At 50.6% G+C, this 9,691-nt stretch overlaps 1 protein-coding gene across 1 annotated transcript in view; it reads right to left on the reverse strand.

Annotated features, from left to right (window-relative positions):
• IVD (isovaleryl-CoA dehydrogenase) overlaps positions 1-8,868 on the reverse strand; it is a gene marked incomplete at its 5' end in the record, with an annotated part of 13,094 nt that extends 4,226 nt beyond the window's left edge. Inside the window, 6 exons of the mRNA XM_010133938.1 lie at positions 1,168-1,264; positions 2,266-2,402; positions 2,845-2,938; positions 4,303-4,472; positions 6,921-6,972; positions 8,779-8,868. Of these exons, the coding sequence (XP_010132240.1) occupies positions 1,168-1,264; positions 2,266-2,402; positions 2,845-2,938; positions 4,303-4,472; positions 6,921-6,972; positions 8,779-8,868 (640 nt within the window). The remainder of the gene's footprint in view (positions 1-1,167; positions 1,265-2,265; positions 2,403-2,844; positions 2,939-4,302; positions 4,473-6,920; positions 6,973-8,778) is intronic.
• Positions 8,869-9,691: the final 823 nt, after the last annotated feature.

Here is a 9,691-nt window from a genome sequence, read left to right on the forward strand (position 1 = left end):
GATGGGTAGGTGTGTGGTGAGCTGGGGGACACGCGTGCTGATGGCACGAGGGGGACAGACCCACTGGCAGCGTATCACAGCAAAAAATAAATCAGAAATGCCCAGGCTCTGGACCAGCTTTTACCAAAGCAACAGGAGCGAGTGGATCCCCGGACAGCACTCACCGGCCCCACTGCAGCGCGTGGCTGGCAGTGAAACCCCCATGTGTTACAGCAGATGGAACTGCAGTGCTAGAGGACGTCTTGATCTGAGAGAAAGGTCCTGGAGACATGTGAAATGGCATCAAACTGGTTCAGCTTCAAGGCAGAAGATCAGAAGCGGCTTTAACGGCCAGAGCACAAAGTGCGTTAACTTTCAGCACGGCAGTGATGTGCTTCTCCGAGTTATCAGGAAATGGAAATCCCGTTACCATGAGAACATGCTGCTCGGTACAGACGATTCCCCGGGAGCTGATCTGAAGGCTGGGGCACTGGCCTTTCTGATTTCAGAGTGGAGGGATCTAATAGTCAGAAATGTCAGATTTCAGCTGAAACTCTTCCACTTAACTGCAAAGCAGCTTTTGGCGGTGTATGGGGAGCAGAAGAGTGACTCGCCCTGTAGGCCTGAACTAGGATTTGACATTAATTCAGATAAAGCATCTTCCTCACTTGTTACATAGGGGCTGTCATTTTTCTATCAACAAAACCAGCCCCTGGACTATCAAAGATGGTCCCTGCTGTGCTAACTGATGGGGGAAAGGATGTCCATGTCCAGGCTCTGGCCCCAAAAGGACTCAGAAAGGTTACAGGCAACCCCAAAGCCTGTTGGATAGTCTCCAGTGATTGTGGAGGTGAAAACTCTTCGAGGCAAACAAGCCCTCCTGTATCGAAGACAGGGAGCCCTAATGGAAACCATGACGTCTCTTTGGGAGCCTCACCCAGGCTTTGCAGAAGCAGTGGTTAAGAGCTGGGTCCACGTGGGCGAAACAGGAGCGACCTGACAAGGGGTGTGCAATCCGGCCACTTGCACCGTTCCGGTTTCACCAGCTCTCCTTCGGCTGCCAGAGGGCAGATAAACATCCGCGGAGCCCTCTAGGTTGGAACACGCATGTAATTAGTGACGTAATTTTTTTACCAAGACGATGGGAAACCACCACACGCAAACTGCCACGACTTGAACCCAACTCACCAGGGATCTTGCAGTTCTCAAAGATCAGTTCGCAGGTATTAGACCCTCTCATTCCCAGCTTATCGAGCTTCTGGGCGGTGCTGAAACCTGGCATTCCCTGCAAAGCCCAGACAGACAAAAATACAATTAAAATCTCAGTTCTGACAGACTGAATAAAATCTCCAGAGATCTGCGAAATTTCCCTGACCGCATGAACACGCAGAGGGTACCAGAAGGGAGTCGCACTGCCTGCCCTGGGAACAAGAGGGGGTCTAAGTGCAAGTGCAGGGGAAGCAAACGCACAGGGAAACCCGCACGCGTGGGGGGCGCGCATGAACTGGGTGCATCCATTTTCCAACACACAAATGTATGAAATAAGAACTTATTCGGAGAGCTGCCAACGCTGGCTCTCCCAGAGCAAGGGCTGCGAGCTCCGCCAGAACTGAACTATTCTAATCGCTGTCAGGTTGAGTCCATCAGAAGTTTTACCGAGCTCTGAGATTTTACATTTCCAGTACCACTCGTTTTGTTACAGCTTCCTGTCTCCCTGGTGGTGACAGAGATGGGGCTGGCACAGCCTCAACTAATAAAAGGGAGGAAAAAACCCAGCAGATTTCTGTTTTCCAAGGGCTCCCCGTTGACCAGCCCGTTTCTGCTCCCTTTGGTCTGCTCTGGGTCACTTCAGGGTTCCAAAGGGGCAGTGCAAGAAAATGGGGGGAAGAAATCAATAGTTATTTTAATGTCTTGGGTTTTCGAGTAAACACAACACACACAGCTGGAAGATGGGACAGTGGGACATGTTTACAAGGTCCCCAATACCTCTGACAATTTTTGGCAGCAGACAAGCCCTCTCATATTAGAATCTTGTCCGTTCTCTCCACATTTCTACCCCTAAAGACTGGTTCCACACTTGGATACCAAAACTCAGGGCACCACGTTCCTGAGGCAGGGGACTGCTCTCGTGGGTTTATAACATTTGGGCAGAAAGTGGTTTGTCTTTGAGCAAGGGGCTGGTGGTTACAGAAAGAAAACCCATGAGGTTCTAAACAAGCCCATGAGGGTGAAGGAGTTCACCTGACGAACCCCATGACATCAAGGCTGTGAGCACGTTAAACCTACCCTCTCCACGATGAACGCAGTGATACCTCGGGAGGCGGGAACAGCGTTAACATCCGTTTTGGCATAGACGATGAGAACGTCTGCGTCTGGCCCATTGGTGATCCAGAATTTGTTCCCATTCAGAACAAAGTAGTCTCCTAGAAGCAAAGAGCTGCAATCCGTTAGGTCACGGAGCAGCGCCTGCAGCCTCGCTCCACGCACTGCGCAACAGGCTTCCAAGGATTCTCTGTGAGACCCCCCCAAACAGCACGTACAAATCCTCCCCAAGTTCAAGAGAACTCATTTCCTTCATTCCTGGAGTCCAGTGACAGTTTAACAAGCTCCTGACAAACTATGGAACCTACCCCTGGTTCCATCACCCCACCAGCCTCCACTTTCAGACCTTCAACCATCCACCTTGTGTCTTCTACCTGGCTTCATCACACACAGAATCTCTGGGGAGGCAGCACAAGCCTGCAAACGTGGCCTGGGATGCCGAGGACTAAGCACCTCATCTCCATGGTGTCGGGAAGCTTAGTCTCAGTTTACAGGAGACATTGTTTACACTGGTGTCCATCCGGGGAGCACGCCAGGCTTTACCTTTCTTGTCTGCTCGCAGCTTCATGGACACGACATCAGATCCAGAATTGGGTTCGCTCATGGCTAAGGCTCCGATGTGCTCTCCGCTGATCAGCTGGGGGAAAGACAAAGAGAAGACAGGAGGCAGAACAGCAGTGTTGTTTCTGTTCCCCTTTAGCCCGTCTTTTTTTCCCCTGCCCTGATCTGCGCGGTAGCTGTTCTGTGCAAGAGCCGCAAACGAGAGCCGCTGCTGCTGGCCGAGTCCTAGCAGGGAGCTCCTTGTGCTGCTGTGCCGAGGGAATGGAACCAAGTCACAGCGGGCCGGGAAGGATGACTCCACTCCTGCCTGAGCTAGACGAGCACAGCCCCGCTTCTCCAGTGAGGTGCCAAAGAACCACGCAGGCAGCCATATGCCCTTCTTGAGCGCCTTGCTCTGTGCTTTCGGACTGCCCTTCTCCATCCACGAGAGCTGTTCAACACAGGAGGCTGATGCGGGGGGTGCAAAGAGATTGCAAAGTGCTTTGCGGTGTTCTCACAGCCCAGTCCCCCACACTCGCACTACAATAGCAGATGGACCCCCTCCTCCCGTGCCAGCTCAGACTAAGCTCTGGCATAACTACTGCTTCCTCTTCACTCCTCCTTTCATCCTGCCCTTTCTTCCTTGCGTTTATTTTCCCTCCCCATGTACTTTCATCTGTTTCCTCCTTTAGATCTTCTTTTATTAAAAACAGAGCCAATGCTTAAGAGATACATTCAATCAATTCAATCCATCAGAGCCCTTCCACAGAACCCTTCGCAATCTGCTCAAAACCAGTTAACTACTGCCACGAACCAAGACAAGGAAGAACTGAAGAGACCACAGGCCTCAGGGGAAGGCAGTGAATGAGAGCGACACCACGGACAATCCAGAGTTACACCACGCCCTGGAGAAGCAGCTCTGCACTTTCCATGGGGGTTACACCAAGCGTCTTGCGCTGATAGCTTCAGTAGCTGGGATTCAATGTACCAGTCAAGTTTTTCCCAGACGTTTCAATACTGGAATCTGATTAACAGGTTTTTGAGTCACAAACATCAATGCCCCAAAGGATGAAGTTTCACATGCAGTTAATCAGCATTGGCAAACCAAGCGTTTGGGCACTGCAGGTGGAGAATATAACCTAGGAAAGCAGGGAGTTCATTCAGAACTCTCAAAACAAGTTGGGAAGTTGTCAGAACACCATCCAGCATCACCTCAAAGCCTCACTGCGCAGCACAGCTCCAGAAAGCTGCACTATGCTGCCCACAGCCATGCTGAGGTCACTGTGGATTAATAGGACAAAATCAAACAAGCTGGAGAGGGCAAGCCTGGCAAGTCCACTATTTCCGAAAAGTGGGCAACTGAAACTGGCTAGTGCCTAAAACACTACACGCCGTGAACACCACCCACTCCCACATGCAGCCAAAACGCTTTCCAGTCTCCGGCCTCTTCCTGCCACCTACCTTGGGCAGGTACTTTTGTTTCTGGGCCTCATTGCCGTTCCGCACTAGCTGGTTGATACAGAGGTTTGAGTGGGCACCATAACTAAGCCCAACAGCAGCTGATGCGCGAGAGATTTCCTCCATCACCAGCACGTGGTCCAGATACCCCAAAGCAGATCCACCGTATTCCGCTGAGAAGAGAGGAGAAACCTCCCGTTAACACCACGGAGCACATCACACATGTGCAAGATCCCAGGGTCGGGCTCAGCCTTCAAAGAGACCTGAGACACTTAGAGGAGAGCTTCTGTTCTGGGCCGATGCTGTCCCTGAGCTGGGCACCTCTGGCTTTCCCCAGCCTCTCCGAATTTCAGCTTCCTTATCTTACTGCAATTTTCTTGTGCAGCGTAGCTTTATTATAGAACATGTATAGGAACACATCTAAAACGTGCTACTGACACTGGCACAAGAGCAAGTCAACCATCTGCAACAGCAACCTTAATACTATGACGAAGATGGACTCAGGAAGTGACAGCCTGGATTAGGTGAGAGGACAAAGGGACACAGGCAGAGACTAAAGTCCACACATGACAAGGACCCCGTAACAAGTGAGGCATCGCAAAGCGCTCAAGCAATGGGGCACTAGGGGCTCTTCTGAGCCCACAGATCTGCAGGAAACCAGCATTTTGATGGGTGGAATGAGAATGATCCATACATGTACCTGCTGTAGTTCACCAGTGGCAAGAACGTGGATCTCAAGAGAGGATGAAGTGAGACAAGAGCAGCGTGGTCATGGGAATGGGGGATCTAGCGAGGCCCACCAAGCTGAGCCTAAAGCCGGTGGTGAAGATGAAAGGCACACAGTGAACAGGCAGGGAGAAGAGAGAAGGCTGAGAAATGCACAACAGTCTTGAGCAGCTGACAGCTTACGGAAACGTAGAGCTACACACATCTCTCCACACAAACACAGCCATATCCGACGGAACAGCTTTCCTCTGGAGGCAAGTGCTTGCATTGCTAAGAGAGGAACTACCACAGCAGGACATGAACACTGCGAAGCGGTCGGGGGGTAACCCGGGAGCGCTCACCCACCATCAGCATGAGCGCTGGCTGCAGGCAGGTGGTCACAGCACTCAGAGCAGGTACGCTCAGAGTAACCAACAAGCTGAGCGTGGCACCTGGGCTCAAAGAGGGCTACTGGCCCTAACACATCGAATTACCACCACAGACACTGGTGTGAGCTGCAGCCTCTCCCCCCAGTCACCCCCTCTGCCTCCTGTCTCTGTCTGCAGGGCTCTCTGCCCTCCAAAATCACCTCCCTCTACCCAGAGTCTGGGGGTTTAGAACGATGGTGCCTTTTGCGATCAGGCTTTACATACAACACACCTGTAGTAGCATTCCATGGTTCCTCTTTGCCTTTCTTGCCTTAGCTCTTTATAAAATAAATGGAAAATTACAAACTGACACAGTTTTCTAAGTATTGGGAAGAAAACAAAAAGCACTGTTATTTAAAATGCTCCCTTGATAGACTGGATCCCCCCGCGCCCAAACACGCCGTTTACTCGAGCATACGCCCTCACAAGATTTCACAACACCTTCACACCCTAATTCGCAGGCTCCACCTCCTACCACAAACCCAGCGCCAGTGAAGAAAGTGCTCAGAGCTACACAATCAAAAATAAGGCAACGTCCGCCGGGCATCGGCGGGTCTGAGAGGCAGATCTTTGAGGAAATCACAGAGGACAGGACCCAGGAGGGGATGGCTTGCTTCTAGTGTGGGAAACTGCTGTAAGCCTCAGGCACAACATCAAAGAAGAAAGAAGGCAAGAGTGAGAAAAAACAGAGGCAGCAGTAAATTGGGAGAAGCGAAGAGAAAGGGAGCAGAAAGCCCGACTCTTTCAGCAGCGCCGGTGCCACTGACGGAGCCGCGGAGGCATTATTCCGCCGCATTGCTATTCAGCCGCTGCTGTGGCCGCCTTTGCACTCGCCCATCCAGAAACACAGACTTTACGACGGGGAAATAAAGGCCCCATTGGCCGCTTTTCTCTGCAAGGGCTTCTCCTCATCACGCTGCGTTAGAGCATTCAGCACGACGCCAGCAGCCTCGGGAATCTCTAACGTTAATCAAAACACTTCTCAGCTGACCTGGACGAGGCTCAATAAGATTTACGCTGATTTTTCTGACTGGTTGGACGTGGTCAGCCCTCCATTAGCTATCGCAGCTTTTCACAGCCCCGTTTGATGCCCTCCACCTTCTCCCATTAGAGATGGATGTTTGTTCTAGGATACTTTTATCTACAGCTCTTCAGAACGTGCAGCAAACGCTTCGCTTTGGAGAAGCACAAACCCGTTTGAGCTGCACATGCTCTACTGGGAGAAAGCATTTCTGAACGGTACTTTTAAATGGTAGAAAGCACTTTGTGATCGCCCAGAAACCTGACAAGGAAGAAGGATTCTGAGTCAGTGAAGAATAACAACAGTTGAGAAAGCGTTTTTAAAACCCATGAGGATAGGAGCTTCTGGACAAAAGGGAGGTCACGTCACAGACGAGGCTGTTAGGAACTGGAAAGGGGGAGTTTAACTAGAGTCTCTTTTGTTTGGAGAATCACCCACCAGAGGGTAAAAGGCGCAAATGGACTTACCAGGAGCTGTGATCCCCAGAACTCCCAGTCCCCCAAGTTTCTTCCAAAACTCCTACAAACACAGAACAAGCAATCAGTCCTGACTCGCCGCCAGGGCATCAGCACAAGAAGTCTTCCCACAGAGCTCACCAGACCCATCAATTTACCGCACCCTTGTGCTGTTTCAGAAATAGATACATGGATACCTGTTCGTCCCGCAGCAGCAGCACCACCCTTTGGACTAAGGGCCCAGACAGGCTTAAGGACATTAGTGACGCTACACGTAGGAGCAGTCTCTCGAATTCAGTGACAATCGGCAACCTAAAGTTAATTCTGGAAGGACAGGTCCTAAGATCTCACTCGTTGCCCAGTTTAAGGAGAATTTTGATGAATTAAACCCTCCCACTAATTTTAAAAGCTGCTCTTCTAAGTATACAATCTCTTGCTAAAGATGATTTAGGATGTTATGGTGTAAGTGGATGCCTGTCTACCCTTGCCACCCGGCTCTGGCGGCACAGCACAGGCCACAAAGAGTAGAGAGCATAAGTGACCCACGACTGAAACCCTGGAAACAGGCAGAAGAGCTGCTATCAGCTGGTGCTCTAAAACTCTTCGAGTAGAACAGAAACCGGTGAGTAAAGCCAAGGAAGCCTCCTTGGGAGAGATTTAACAAAGGGACCATTACAGCTAGGGCTGTCGGGCGCTGCCTGACTCACAGGTCGTACCAGAGAAGCTACACAAGGTGACTAAACCAGAGAATTCATGGACATGTTGGACTTGTGAGGCTAAAGGAGCTGAATCCACAAGGACTGCTCAAGTACATAACCTGTGCGTTCTCGAGATTTCCACACATGGGGCTCAGCGTTACTGAGCCTTGTGTAGCTGGACACCTCTGTTAGAGTTTGTCCGCTCAAGGATGAGCTGTCCTGGACCACCGGCTCCTCCTGTAGCCTGTTGCCCAGACTGATCACCCTGGCACCACCACTCGAGTGACAGCCACAGAGCTGCCAGCTGACTTGAGACACATGCTCCTGTGTCGGCACCCAGCATCGCACAGGAAGAGGGAAGCCTTGACATTAACGCAAAGGACGTCACCAGCGAGGACACCCGTACTGGAGGGGCCACCCCTCTGCTGCTGCTTCAGGCTAAAGCCACTCCTCCACTACGCGATGGACATGCAGGTGAATGCTTCTCACATGGCCTCAGTGTCCAGCGAGAAGATAACTATCAGCAAATAGTCTCCAGAGACGTCAGAAAGCGTTATTGCACAGCTCTGGAGGACATCTGGTGCGCTACGCTGAATTTATATACTTAACTTCAAAGCCGCGCCTGTATCCCTGAAAATGTCAACATCAGAGCTCTGGGAAATCCTAGCAGATGTTCTGAGCTTTTTAAGTCTTGTGGAGCTTATGAAAACCAACAGTCAGATCTCTCATTTTCATCAATCAGACCAGCCCGCTGCACAGACCCGGTTGTTTTTATTAGGAAGGGACGTTTCAGCTCAACAGTCAAACAATGCCACGTTTCAGCATTCGCACATGGTATTTTCACAGCCATTTGGAGAGGTGACTCAGATATCCACGAACAGGTCCTGGCTGGGAGGACACAAAGCACATCCCAGGTGTGAGCAGAGCCAAGCAGAAACACCAGGACAAGCATCCAAAGGAGACCGTTATCAACCTGTGTGTGTGTTTGTTTGGTTTTAATTGCCTGTTGGCTGGGTTCTGCCCCAGGTTACAGATTTAACAGGAAATAAAAAAAAGTTTTCTTTGGCTTTCAGGTTTGAAAAGTGAATGCACATGTTCCCATGGTGTGGCCCGGGTCCTCTGTCTGGATTAACGTGCAGATCACAGTATCAATGCACACATGAAATACTTGCCCGCATGCCTTTGAATTCATTTTCCTGGTCAATCTCTTGGGCCTTCGGAGCCAAATGCTCTTGACAGAACTTCGTCATGGTCTGTCTAAGCTGGGAAAAGAGACACGGAGAAACACCTGCATTACATCCCATCAATATATTGTTGTCTTCACCCCCAGGACACTGCCAACATCCTCCTACCCGGCAGCTCCAGGATCCCAACCCCAGAAACACAGGACCACATGGAAATCCGCATTTTGGGTTGCTGGTGGAAAGCCCATATGAAAAGCCCTTTAGTCTTTGAAACAGAAGATACTGGTGTACTTCAGCTCCTCCCAGCACTGTACAGTCTTACCCAGCATGAAAGGATGTTCGTTAACCACTGCCTGCACTAGGGCTTCAGGGGGTGGTTTTGGTCAGGACACTGGAAGCTGAAGAACAGAGACTATGATGTATGATGCCCACCCAGTAGCTGTTTACAGACATTTAATTACACCCCGACTACAGCGTGGTGCTCTATCAAACTGCGGCTGCAGTTGCTGCCCTACTGCTTTCTTCAGAGGGAAATGGGATGAAGTCAGGTGTGCTCGTTGTTCCAAGTGTTAAAAACCTCAAGTGAGTTTATTTTGTACGTCTGTACACTTTTACTGTCATTGTCACCTGAACAGTAAGGGTACAGCTCCAGCCCTGAGAAGCACCAAGGGAAAGAGTTTCGCTGGCAGAAGCCTGTCTGGGGCAGCTACAACAAGCACCAGGCTGCTGTAGAACACAGGAAGAAACAGCTAAGAACTATTCCTCTAAAGCTTCAGATTCCCCACTGAGCAAGAGAGTCATAGAATTGTTTTGGTCAGAAAAGACCTTTAAGGCCTATTAATCCAGCACTGCCAAATCACCACTAATACATGTCCCTCAGCAGCACCTCCACATGGCCGGG

Source organism: Buceros rhinoceros, unplaced genomic scaffold (genome assembly GCF_000710305.1).
Source record: "Buceros rhinoceros silvestris isolate BGI_N320 unplaced genomic scaffold, ASM71030v1 scaffold35983, whole genome shotgun sequence".
NCBI lineage: Eukaryota > Metazoa > Chordata > Aves > Bucerotiformes > Bucerotidae > Buceros > Buceros rhinoceros.